At 53.7% G+C, this 13,375-nt stretch overlaps 1 protein-coding gene across 11 annotated transcripts in view; it reads right to left on the reverse strand.

Annotated features, from left to right (window-relative positions):
• Positions 1-13,375, reverse strand: part of LOC125170125 (putative interleukin-17 receptor E-like) — a 96,356-nt gene that overhangs the window by 1,299 nt on the left and 81,682 nt on the right. For 8 of the 11 annotated variants that reach the window (XM_047866338.1, XM_047866337.1, XM_047866343.1 and 5 more), the window contains 12 exons: positions 3,763-3,912; positions 3,470-3,579; positions 3,125-3,239; positions 2,823-2,867; positions 2,160-2,572; positions 2,025-2,079; positions 1,387-1,550; positions 1,274-1,318; positions 929-986; positions 558-721; positions 284-364; positions 40-97 (listed from right to left, as the gene is read on the reverse strand). In XM_047866338.1, coding sequence (XP_047722294.1) covers positions 40-97; positions 284-364; positions 558-721; positions 929-986; positions 1,274-1,318; positions 1,387-1,550; positions 2,025-2,079; positions 2,160-2,572; positions 2,823-2,867; positions 3,125-3,239; positions 3,470-3,579; positions 3,763-3,912 — 1,458 coding nt within the window. Of the gene's footprint in view, positions 1-39; positions 98-283; positions 365-557; positions 722-928; positions 987-1,273; positions 1,319-1,386; positions 1,551-2,024; positions 2,080-2,159; positions 2,573-2,822; positions 2,868-3,124; positions 3,240-3,469; positions 3,580-3,762; positions 3,913-13,375 lie in introns of those variants that run through there. The other 3 variants (XM_047866339.1, XM_047866350.1, XM_047866347.1) reach the window with 2 other exon arrangements.

Consider the following 13,375-nt stretch of genomic DNA (forward strand, 5'->3'; position numbering starts at 1 on the left):
CCCGCACCCCCGGGGTCGAGGCCCAGGCCCGGCACTCACTGCATTGAAGATCACACAGCTGCTGGGGGGTGGAGAAGTGCACATCGGTCCTCCAGCCCTGCAGGTGGAGGGGGGGCGGCTCGGTCAGCCCGCGGCCCCCTCCCTGCACCCCAACCGTGTCCCCCAGAGCGACAGCCTGGAGAGGAGCTTTGGGGGGCAGGAGTTCCCCTGTGGGCTGATGGCAGGGAAACAGGTCTGGGACTGGAGCAGGTGGGTGGGGGCGGGGTGGGGCAGCACCACCCACCTGGATGCAGGTGCTGGGGACACAAGCCTCGTCCCTGGGGATGTCCACGAAGGCAACCGCGGAGTCAGCCATGAAGCCACCCTGGGTTGGGAGAGGGGCAGGTCGCGGGAAGTGGGGGTGGGGGCAAGACCGGCCGTAGTGTGTCGCCATGGCACAGGGACACAGGTGTCACACACAGCAGAGCAGCCTTGCACCCCTCCACACCAGGCGGTCTCCAGGGAAGCCAAGGGGTCAACCACCTTCCCCAGGAAGGTGCCCACCCTGCCTGGCTCACTGAGGCTGGAGGGAGAGGCGTGGCCTGGATCGCTGGGTGGCAGGCAGGGGGCCATATCTTCTTTTGGTGACACAGGTGCACCTTGAAGCTGGCAGCACTGGGCGAGAAGAAGGTGACCCGGAGGTGGCCCTGAGACGCGGCTGGCTGGACAGTCATCTTCCAGGCTGTGGGGTGGAGGGTTGAGGCCCAGCAGCACCCCCCCCCCCCCCGCCGCCACTTCCACTCCCCTTCTCACTGACCCGGCACCCTGTCATCCTGCCTGCCTGGCCACGAGGCATCTCTCGGAGCGCAGAAAAGGGCGCTATTTGCTGCAACCACACAGCAAAAGGCCCAGGCACCCTCCCTGCCCTGCGGCCCCATGGAGAGCTCACCTGGGAAGCCTAGTCGTTCGAAAGGGCACCTCACCCAGAAGCCCCGGCTGGTGGAGAACTGCAGAGAGGACATGAGGGGTGAGCTGTGGCAGGTGGGGGGTGGCCGGGGCCTCGGGCAGGCTGGGCCTCCTTCCCGCAGAACCATTCAGCTGCACCCGCTGTCAGACCAGGGTGGGGGGCAGAGGGGTCACTGGGAGGCTGGACCCCAGGGCCGGGCAAGGTCTGGAGTGAGTGTGGCTGCACGTCCCCGCCCCCACGCCCCCCCCCCCCCATCCCTCTGCCGACCCCTCTGCCAGCCTCCCTGCTGCCTCTCCCTAAGTGCCAGGCTGGCGCCGGCCCACTCACCTTCAGGCAGAGCTGGGGCTGTGTGTCCACCAGCGGGTACTGCACCTGTGGGGGGGCTCGGGTCAGGCCCTGGCCATCCGTGCCCACCCCCACCCCTCCCGGTGGCCACTCACCCTGCCCTGTGCCGACCGGCCGGAGTGCTCCAGCTCGTGGCAGAGGGCCCCTGGCTCCGGGCGCCAGCACAGGCTCACGTGGCCGCTCACGGGGCAGGCGGGCTCCCAGCTCAGTGCCTGGCTTCCGGGGTGGTAGCGGATGGCGTCCCACAGTGCCTCTGTGTCTGCAGGGACCCTCCCCGGGGGCTCTAGTCAGCTGAGCCCAGCACCTGCTTAAGGGACTGCTGGGCCACGTCGAGACTCAGGTGCAGTTTCCCTGCGGGTCTCTGGGCCCTGGCCAAGTGTGTGTGTGTGTGTGTGTGTGTGTGTGTGTGTGTGTGCCTGTGCGGTGTCAGGGAGCAGAGCCCAGCGCAGGGTAACACTCTTCCACCCCCCAGAGAGCCGCTCTCGACAACACTTGCTTCTTCTTCCGAGTGAGCAGGGCCGGGGCTCGTGCACACGTGTACGCTGGGCGCGCGCACGCGGGCACACCCATGTCTGCAGATTCTGCCACTGAAAGGGCTTGCTTGGGACACCCCTTCGGCTACGTGTTGCCCGAGGCACGCTCAAGGACCTGGGCCGGCCCGGCCCCCACCCTGCCAGGCACCTTGGACGCGCTCACCTCTCCCGCCCCCTACTCCACACCACGGGGCACTTGCCATTTTCGAAGGGACAGGCCTGCATCCGCACTGCGTCAGGGGTCGCAGACCAGCCCTGCGGGAGGGGCCGGGGTCAGCGCAGGTCCTGCCCTTCCCTCGTCTCCTCCCAGCAGTGAAGGCCACACGCTCACTGACCTCAAGGCACAGGCACGGCAGCTCTTGGCTGTAGGGCAGAGAGACGGCGCGGGAGACCCTGTTCACCGCCACCTGCAGCGGAGTGGAGGGCTCAGGGGCTGGGGGCCCAGTGGGTGGGCGTGGCCTGGGCTGGGACGGGGCGGGGCGTGACGGCCCGGGGTGGGTGGGGCCTGGGGCTTGTGGGGGCGCGGCCCCGGGGCGGGTGGAGCCCGGGCTCGGGTGTGGGGCGGAACTCGGTCTGGGCCCGGAGGCGGTGTCCGAGGCCGGGCTCACCCGCACTGGGGCACCCACGTCCTCACAGGTGAACCACTTGAGGCAGAGCCGCACGTAGTAGTCGGAGTCCGCGGGAGCCTCGGGCACCTGTACCAGAATGACCTTGCGGCCGCGGTCTACCCAGTACGAGAACTTCCCGGCTACAAAAAGGGGGGCGGGCGGCAGGTGGAGGGCACGCTGGGACTAGAGGTCACTGGACACAGGTCCCCACCTGTCCTGAGAGCCTCGAGGTGGTGACCCCTGCCAGCCCTAGGCACCTGGGGACCCATCGTGATTTCCCAAGTGGGGCGGGCAGAAGATCCCGGTGGGAGGGCGGTGGGTGCCCGCAGCAACCCGCGGGGCTTCCCAGGGGCTGCGGGGCTGTGGTCCCACCCGGGGAGGGGGCCTCACCAAAGCAGAAGGGCAGGTTCCTCCCCACGTCTTGGTCTCTGCAGTCTGCAAACGCATAGGCAATGGTGGGCCCGGCCACTCTGTCCCCAGGAGCCGCACACCCGGGTGGGCCTCTGCCCATGTGCTCCACAGAAAGAAGTCCCGCCTCTCCAGGGAGGCCGTGACCCCGGAGCTAAGCCAAGGCGCTTGCTGGGAGCTGTGCAGCATGGGGCCCTGCCCCCTGCCTCGCGTGTCCCACCCCGAGTCGGTCCCTAGACGCCAGCGGCAGGCAGCCGTGCGGGGCCCGCCCCAGGGGCTCTCACCTTCCACATGGTATTGTTGGTCCAGCCGGACCCCACAGAAGTGGGGCACTGTCCTCAGGGTGACGTAGAGGCTCTGGGCCACGCTTACTTCGAAGCATTCAAAGTGCACCTGGAGCTGGGCAGGTGCAGGTGTGAGCCAGGCGCACCTGGGGTCTCCACCTACCCACCCCTGGCCAGGCCAGCCCCGCCTGGCACAGCCGGAGCCCCGCAGAAGGGGTGCCCGTTCCTTGGGCATCGGGTCGGTCAGGTGTCGAGGAAGGGGGGGCAGCCCCGGGACAGCTGCACCTGCCTGACAAAGGCTTGGGCTGGGTGGCCCGGCAGGTGTGGGTCAGGCCCTGGCCTCACCTGCTGCCCCACATGAAGTCGGCGGGAGGCCCTTGAGACCCGCACGCTCTGACACTGGGTCTCCTGGGTGTCGAGGCTCATGGAGCAGGCCTCCAGGCCCCGCAGGCTCTCTGGGTGAAGGGAGGGACCGGGCAGGGCTTGTCAGACGGGGCGGTGAATCCTGTCCTCCTCTCCTCTCTCTGCGACGTGCAGCTAGCGGGGCCGCCCTGCCCCACCGGGCCCGTCGGATGGTGGGGGCTAAAGGAGCCCGGAGCCCACCCCCATCACAGTCAGCACACCCCGAGGCCTCTCACCGTGCAGCGTGAGGGAGGCCTGCACACGCAGGAGCAGGGAGCAACCGTCGTGGGGGGCACACCTCATGGCAGTGGAGAGCGTCAGGGCCTCCAGGATGGACCTGGACATGGACGAAGGGGACTGCCGGCAGAAGCTGCTAAGAATATTCCCTGAGGAGGGGAGATGAGGGTGAGTGCCACAGGGCTCTCCCCCCAGCACCCCGGTTAGGCTGTGTGGGTGGCCCGGCCTGGGGGGAGCCCTCGGGCTGCATGTCTGGGGAGGGGTCCTCACCATCTCGCCCCAGAGCCATCAGGGAGCTGGCCCCCAGTGAGTAGTGGACCCGCCCCTGAGCCAACTGTCTATTGGGGATCAGGAGTGGGGCCAGGCCCGGGAGCAGGCCACACCTGAGTGTGGGTAGCTGCTGCCCTGCCTGGGGTGCAGGGGTGAATGGAGCCTGCCTTCCCATAAGCTGGCAAGCCCCATCGCCCGTCTTCAAAGATGAGCAACAGAAAAGGCCTGCTAGGGGCCCCTGGGTCATGACCCCGATGTCATGCAGCCTCGGGCTCTGTTCACAGGCCAGCGGCTGCCCTAGTGCAGGCAGGACTGGCCCGGAGGCCTTGGCGGGGCTGGGGCTGGGGCAGGCCCTGGGGCTGAGCAGCAGTCGTGGCCTTCACTTGGCCGGGCTTGCAGCTGGGGACTTGGGGGACAGTGGAGTTAGTTCCACACGAGCCGTGGAGCCCTGGGGAGGCCTGTGCCCCCCAGAGTCAGCGGCCCGGGTGCCCTCCTGTGTGCAGGGCTGTGGCTCGTCTGCAGGCATGAGAGATGCCGTTCAGGCCTGGTGCCACGTGAGGTGGAGGGAGTAACCCCGAGGTGGGACCATGTGTCCAGGAAGGGGAAGGTGCGTGTGCTCGGTGGGTGCTTCGGGGGCTCAGAACCCCCAGGGTCCCCACGGGGCATATGAGGAGGACGTCACCGGGGACAGAACTCAGGGGAAGTGCAGGCACCACAGCCTGTCAGACCAGGCTGAGGCGCTGACGTGCAAATCAAGGGGGAGGGGAGGAAGATGGCGACCAGACGCCTCTGCGGTGAGACTGAGGCGGGAACGGACGCTCCTCAAAGGCCCTAGCGCTCGAGGCCTGAGGCGCTGACCTGAAGGCACAGAGCAGCCATCTGTCCCCAAGCCTGGGGCCACAGGCTGCTTCTGCTCAGGGACCTTCTCCAGATGGAATGCAAGCAGATGGTCCATGGAGAAGGCAGGTCTTTGCAGGAGGGCAGTGGCCCGACCACGGGGGCACGGGCAAACATGCTGTGGTAGGTAAGGCACCGTGGAGCCTGTCACTCGACAGGGCCCATACTGACTGGCTTCAGAAACAGACTCCATGAGGTCTGAATACGTTCATGGGAAAGAAGTCCAGCTCCGTGGATCCCACTGGGGCCAAGATGGAGTCACGGTGGTGAGGTTTACCCTCCTGCTGACACAGCCTGGAAAACCAGACAAAATGTGTGGAGCGGTGGTTTCACGACATGACACGAGGAAAAGAAGGAGAGCGATGTCCTTGACACAGGGGACACATACGTGAGTTCCGCACATGCGCCAGTGTCTTGAGAGCGTTTTCAGGCTGTGGTGGAGGGAGGGGATCCAGGGGAGCCTGGCACTCTCCCTGAGTCGAGGAAACGGGCAGAGAGCCTGGGCCGCCCAAAGCACCAGCCCTGGCAGGACGGAGCGTGAGACAGGAGAGAAGGCTTCGGAGAGAACCGTGAAGAACGTCCACCCTGCCAGGCACAGGTCAGCACACGCATGTGAGGGAACTACCGGAGGCAGGGGAGGAACCGGCCCAGAGGATCTGAGGGAAGAGTGTCCTGCACTCGTGCGGGGCCGAGAATAGTTCCTGTTCTCAGCCAGGCACTGGGTGGGTGCCACATACGCGAGTCTTGCCTCAATAGGGGATAATTAGCCTCAGACTGATTGCTGCTCTCATCCCGCCCAACGTGTCTTAAAAGCAAGACCCCAAAAAGTTTAAGCTGTATGCAAGCAACTTAACTGTATTCCAGGAAAGCCTCAACAATATTTGTACGAACAAAAATACATATCCAGCACATCACAGGGTAAAATTCACGATGTCTGCCATCCAATAAAAAATTACAAGACATGCAAGGAACCAGGAAAATACAATCTATAATGAGAAGAATCGATTAACTGAAACTGATACAGGTATTAGAATCGTTAGTCAAGAACATTAAAACAATTATTATAACTGTATTCCGTATGTTCAAAAAGTTAATTATAGATATGGAAGATCAGATAGATACGTAGATAGATCTCAAATCCAACTTCTAGAGAAAGACTATAATGTCTGGGATGAAAAAATACATCAAATGGGATTAATAGCAGATGAGATATTTAAAAAAAAAGAAGACCGGGGAACCTAACATGGCAATAGAAAGTATCCAAAAGTAAATGGAAAGAGATAATGATGATGATGGTATAACAGTAGAAGCATTGGCAGGACAACTTCAGTGACTTAATGCACGTGTAATTGGAATCCCCAGAGGAAGGGGGAATGAAACAAAATCTTGAAGAAGTGATAGATATCTCCCAACTTGATGAAAACTGTAAACTCGCAGATCCAGGAAGCTTGGTGAGTGCCAAGTGTAAGAAAGATGAAAAAAATCATGAGGGGGAGAAGGTGTGACTACAACAGCACAAATGCCCAGAGGGCAGAAGTGGAGCTGCCAAGGGTAGGATCGTAGGCTATTTGTGAGGTGCTGCATTATCACTTGAAGGGAGACTCGAAGGAGTTAAAGATGTATATTATAAGTGCCAAAAAAAAAAAAATCCAAAAAGCAAAACAAAAAACCACCAAAGCAATCACTAAAATAACAGTTTGAACTAATAAGTCAACTAAGAAGATAAAATGAAATCACACACACACACACACACACACACACACACACACACACAGAAATAACTAATAAGGCAGAACAAGAAAAGGTTAATGAAGAAGAGATGGAACAAAACACAAATAGGAAGAAGATCAATTAAACCTAACCATCTCGGGGCACCTGGGTGGCCCAATCGGTTGAGCATCCGGCTTCAGCTCAGGTCATGATCTCACGGTGAGTTCGAGCCCCGCATAGGGCTGTGCTCTGACAGCTCGGAGACTGGAGCCCGCTTCGGATTCTGTGTCTCCCTCTCTGTCTGCCCCTCCCCTGCTCGTGCTCTGTCTCTCTCTGTCTCAAAAATAAATAAAAACATTTAAAAAATTTAAAAAAACCTAACCATCTCAATAATCATATTAAGCGTAAATGTTTAATACCACAGGTAGGCAAAGATTTTCAGACTGTACAGAAAAGCAAGACCCAACTGTAAACTGCTTATAAGATATACACTTTAAATAGAAAGACACAGGGGCGCCTGGGTGGCGCAGTCGGTTAAGCGTCCGACTTCAGCCAGGTCACGATCTCGCGGTCCGTGGGTTCGAGCCCCGCGTCAGGCTCTGGGCTGATGGCTCAGAGCCTGGAGCCTGTTTCCGGTTCTGTGTCTCCCTCTCTCTCTGCCCCTCCCCCGTTCATGCTCTGTCTCTCTCTGTCCCAAAAATAAATAAAAGTTGAAAAAAAAAAAAAATTAAATAGAAAGACACAAATGCAAAAAGACACAACATGCTAAGGCTAATCAAAAGAAAGCTGGACTAGCTGTTACCAGACAACATGGATTTCATGGCAAAGAATGGGATATTATCAGAGATAAGGATATTCATTTCACAGTAATAGAGGGAACCATTCATCAGGAGGACACAACATCCGGAATTGATATTATGCACATAATATCATAGTTTCACAGTGCATAAAACAAAACTGATAAAACTACAGGGGGGAAGAGACAAGCCCACAACTATAGTTGGCTGCAATAGTCTTTCCTCTATACTTGACAGAACTAGCAGGCGGAAAACCGGAAAGAATAGAGTGACCTTGTATAGCACAACCTACCGGCTTGACTTGATTGGCATTTACAGAACACCCCACCGACGACAGCAGAGTCTGCATGCTTTTCAAATGGAACATTTATCAAGAGAGACTATATTTTGGCACATAAAAGTCTTAGTACCTTCAAAAGGATTCAGATCAAACCATCTTCTCTGATCAAAATGGAATTAGAAATCAATAAAGTATTTCTGGAAAATTTCCCAATATTTGAAAACTAAACAATACACTTCTACATAACCCTTGGGACAAAGAAGACATGAAAAGGGAAATAAGAAATTACTGTGAACTGAATGAAAATGAGAAAACAACGTATAAAAACATTTGGATGCCTGCCAAAGATTCATCTTTCAAAGATGCTGGTAAGAGAATGAAAAGACGAGTCGCCGACTGAGGGAAAATACTTGCAAACCACATACCTGGTAAGGAACTCGTATTCAGAACCTGCGAAGAGCTCTCCAGATTTAATAACAAGGAAACCAACAACCCAGGAAAGAGCAATATTGAACAGATTCTTCACCACGGAAGATAAAAGTGGGAAAGAAGCCTGTGAGGAAATGCTCAACATCGACAGACCTTAGGGAAATGCAAACTTAAGCCACAATGAGCTAGTGTTACCTTGTAGAATGGCTCAGATGGAAAGGACTGACCACACCAAGCGTAGACAAGGATGCCCAGGGATAAGAATCCTCACACACTGCTGGCAGGAACAGAAACTGTCACAACCACTTTACAAAACGATTTGGCAATTTTTGAGAAGGTAAGTATGCACCTTCTAGTATACGATGCAGACGTTCCATGCCTTGATATTCACCCCGGAGTGATGAGAAAGGCTTGCCCATGAATGTCGATTGTGGTTTCGTTTTTAGAAGCCAAAACCTGGAGACAGCACAAATGTTCATCAGCAGGTGAGTGGGCAACCAGACCGTGGTGTAGCCATCCAGTGCAACGGGCTTTTGACACACGCCACACACGGATGAATCTAGATATGATTACGCAGAGCGAAAGAATCCAGACACAAGAGTACCCGCTGCCTGATTCCATGCGTCTAAAATTTGAGAAAATGTGAGCTAATCGCTATGGAAAGAAAGCAAATATGTGGTTGTCCATTATCCTGACGGAGGTAATGGTTTCACAGGCTTCACGTAAAACCTTAGCAAACTGGATATTTAAAATATATACAGTTTGTTTTAGGTCGGCTGTATGTCAATAACGCCGTAAAGCAATTTCCTCCTTCCTGTTCGTCTACAGTATGCACAAGAGGCAGGTGGTGTCCTTGGCGAGATGTCGTGCTGAGCTGGGCCCCAGAAGAGCGGGTTTCTCCCAACCCAGTTTAAATTTGTACAAGACCATGGGGCGCCTGGGTGGCTCAGTCAGTTAGCTGTCCGACTTCAGCTCAGGTCATGATCTTGCAGTTCGTGGGTTTGAGCCCCGTGTCGGGCTCTGTGCTGACAGCTCGGGGCTCAGAGCCTGGAGCCTGCTTTGCATTCTGTGTGTGTGTCTCTCTCTCTCTCTGCCCCTCCCCCACTCACTCTCTCTCTCAAAAATAAATAAACATTTAAAAAATTTTTAATTTATACAAGACCAAAAGTGGGAAAAATAAAGCAATAATTTTTTTAAAAAGGCTTGGGGCGCCTGGCTCAGTTGGAGGAGCGCGTGACTCTTGATCTGGAGGTTGGGAGTTCGAATCCCACACTGGGTGTAGAGATTACTGAAAAATAAAATCTTAAAAAAAAAAAAGGCAGAGCCATTGAAAAGAAAGGTTCGTGGTCAGCGTGGAAAATAGTGAACTATATGGATGGAAAGCTGCTTATTTAAAAAAAAATTTTTTTACATTTATTCATTTTTGAGAGACAGAGCACAAGTGGGGGAAGGGCAGAGAGAGAAGGAGACACAGAATCCGAAGCAGGCTCCAGGCTCCGAGCCATCAGCACAGAGCCCGATGTGGGTCTCGAACCCACGAACTTTGAGATCATGACCCGAGCAGAAGTCGGACGCTTAACTGACCGAGCCACCCAGGCACCCCCGGACAGCTGCTTATTGAAAATAAAATGTCTAAGAGTAGGCTCTTGTCCCCAGTTAGCTGACAAAATGGGGAGAGAGTATCTAGAGGAAAGGCGAAGAGATACAGGCATGCTAGACTATTTGTGGTGCAAAACCGGGAAACAAGACAGTCATTCTGTGGATATCATCGTGAACCCCAAGTCTATCACGAAGACCCAGGGACAAGTAAACACACGTGGTCTCTAAACGGTTTTCAGAACTGCCGCAGGGCCTTACTAGAAGAAGGCCTAACAGATGTATTTTAAAAAGCAGAAATAGGACCCCAAAGGGAAGAAGAAGGTTACAAAAGGGAACAGGGAACACAGGAGTTGATCAAACATGATGGTGAATTCAAACGCATATTGACAAAGGAAGAGGAGGAGAAAGAAAGCTTCTGTGTGTTTAAAAACGAGCGGGGGTTCGCTTCCCGCGACGCGGTGGACCCGGCCCTTTGGGCCAGCCTGCTGCTGAAGACAGTGAGTGCTGGACGAAAAGCCGTACATATAAAAAGCCTCCCCAAAGCTTGTGAAAGGTGATGAAAGAATCAGGATCCTCAGGCCGCAGCCTGAGAAAGGGCAGAGGGATGCAGTGCACAGGAAGCCACGTCTGCTGAGGGCATCACAGAGCTGCCCCCGTGTCGCCCTGGGGGGGGGGGGAGCCGGGAGGGACACCCCAACCCTTGGTCCCGTGCGGCGGTGGCTGGTCTGAGCAGGCAGGGAGGAAGAGAGAGCTTCCCGCAACCTCTGGTGGGTTAGGGTGCTGGTTCCCAGCCCTGGTTTGCATGTCTAGGAAGGTCCTCGAGACCTCAACCTGTTTTTCAATTCAAAATGGTCCCGATGGCCCTGACCGTCGCTCGGAAACAGACGTGAATCTGGTCTGGAGAAGCCCCTTCATCCTAGGCCTTGGAGAATGCCAAGAAACATTTCTCAAGGGCATTGAGCACACAAATTATTTTCTAAGTTTATTTACCTTGAGAGAGAGATAGAGAGAGAGAGAGAGAGAGAGAGAGAGAGAGCCCTAGAGGCAGTGAGCACACGTGGGGGAGGGGCAGAGAGAGAGAACCCCAAGCAGGCTCCTCCCTGTCAGCGCAGAGCCCCACATGGGGGCTTGAACTCATGAACCATGAGATCATGACCTGAGCCAAAATCAAGTGTTGGATGCTTAACTGACTGAGCCATCCAGGCGGGAGCAGACATATTTAAAGATAAATAGGCCAGAAAACAAAGTGCCAAGAGGGAGAACCAGCAGAAACAGGCTTTGGACAACCCCCCAGAGCCTTCCGGTGACAGGTACCTCGGATGTGAGCTACAGACCAACCATGCTGAGACAAGCTTGAAAAAACGTGCAGTGGGGAAAACTACAAAGAGGGACCAAGCACATTCCAAAGAAACAAACAGAATTTCTAGAAATGAAGCCCACAGAAATAGAAATTAAAAATGCAACAAACGATTTTAAGAGCGGACTGGACCTCAGCAAACAGAGACTTAGAGAGGTGAATGATCACAGCAAATGATCCAGAGGGCGGCAGAGAGAAAAAAGGTGGGGGTGTGGTGTGGGGGGAACACAGCAGACACATGAAGAAATGTGGAGAAAGAAGTAAAATGGCCAAGATGAGTCTGAGGGCGTCCCAGAAGGGGAGGGAAGGGGCAGGACAGAGGCCACAGCTAGCTCTGAAAAGGCTCACACAATAAAGTAAAAGTCTCCCTTATGAACATGGTTGCAAATCCTAAATAAAATTTTAGCAACCTGATTTAATAATTTAGTAGACATGACCAGATAGGATTTGTTTCAGGACTGTAAGTGTGGTCAACATGAGGAAATCTATCAGGACAATTCACCTCATTAAAAGATTAAAGGAGGAAAACTATATGATTATCTTCACAGACGCACAAAGTTTAAAAAGAATGTTTAAAAAACTAGGAAAAGGAAGGCACCTCCTTGTCTAGATCAAGGCCGTCTACTTCAAAGGCCTCATACACCTAATATTTGATGGTAAGCCTTGGGAGTCGTTGCCATAAATATCAGAACTAAGACAAGGGTTCCCCATTTAACATTGTCTTGGTGATTGGAGCCAGGGCCATAAGACCAGAAACAAACAAAAATCACACGTTTATAAACTGTCATCATTTGTAGAATATGCAATTACTTATACATAAAACTTAAGAGACTCAACGGGAAATTTATTAGAAATAACAGAGGTGTTTTGTTTTGTTTTGTTTTTTGAGAGAGAGAGAGAGAGAGAGAGAGAGAGCTGGGGAGGGGCAGAGAGAGGGAAGAGAGGAGAATCCTAAGCAGGCTCCATGCTGCCAGCACTGAGCCCAACGTGGGGGTCGAATTCATGAACTGTGAGATCATGACCTGAGTGAAATCTAGAGTCGGGTGCTTACCCAACTGAGCCACCCAGGCATCCCTGAAATAACAAAGAGTTTTTAACAAATGTGTTGGACACAAGATCAATATACAAAAACAGCATTTCTCTACACAAGCAAAACCAACCTGAAAATACAATAAAATAAGGAAACCGTTTACAGTATCCTTCTGCCTCTAAAGACCATAAATAAATGTTTTGGAAAGGCATACCATGTTCATGGTTGGAAGACTCAAATCTGATGTCATTTCTGTTTCAAATTAAGTAATAAATTCAATGCAATTCCTATCAAAATGTGTAATGTTGTAACTAATAATAAATATATATTGGTCTGTGCCCATTATCTGGTGCAGAGATCCTAAAACCCTTGGAATTTCCCAAGAGATAAGAGCCTGGAAGGTGTCTTTGGTCCTTTATAACAAACCACTTTCAACCACACCTGAGTTTATGTTAATGAGGTAAGCCCCTCTAACCTGGGGGCTCTGAGGCTAAACTGATGGTCCAGGTAACATGGAACTGAGTTAATTGTTTGGTAATATTAAAAAATACACACATTGGAAAATACCTACTGATATTTTCAGTAAATTTGACAACTAATCAAAAATTCATATTGGAGGAGTGAGAGCGTATAAAATATTAGGACCCTTTTTTTTAAAGCTTTTTAATGTAAAAATGAAATTTAGATACCTAAAAGCTCACCCCAAAAAACAGCTTTGTGAATTATTACAGAGCAGATGGCCTGATCATCACCAGACAGCCAGTCCCCAGCCAATCAAACCCCGTCGTTCACTCCAGAACCAGCACGCTGACTTCCGTAGTAACGATTTTGCATTTCTTTATGGTTTGATCACACTCTTCACACACTATACCTGAGGCTTGTCCGTTTGTCAAACTTGGCTTATCCAGTCTGTCTACATGTCTCCTCCCCTTTGCCGAATCAGCCTCCCGGCCAGGCGCCCTCAGGGGTGCAGCCCAGCACCCGTCTTGAGGCCCTTGTATTCCTGGCAAATCAGCAGCAGGACCCAGAGGTCTGGTTGCTCTCAGGGTCTAGATCTTTAGCAGGCTAGAGCTGGTGTTGAATGCCATCACAAGGAGGCATGCTGTGTCTGGACCTCGGCCGCATGTGACGTTGTGACAGCGCTAGCTGTCACCAGCACTTCTGTCACTGGGAGATGCAAAACGGTGATCGAATTCTACGGTTTTGTTTCCACTTATGAGCTGGAATTACCTACTTACTCCAA

Source organism: Prionailurus viverrinus, chromosome B4 (assembly GCF_022837055.1).
Source record: "Prionailurus viverrinus isolate Anna chromosome B4, UM_Priviv_1.0, whole genome shotgun sequence".
In the NCBI taxonomy this organism is placed as follows: Eukaryota; Metazoa; Chordata; class Mammalia; order Carnivora; family Felidae; genus Prionailurus; species Prionailurus viverrinus.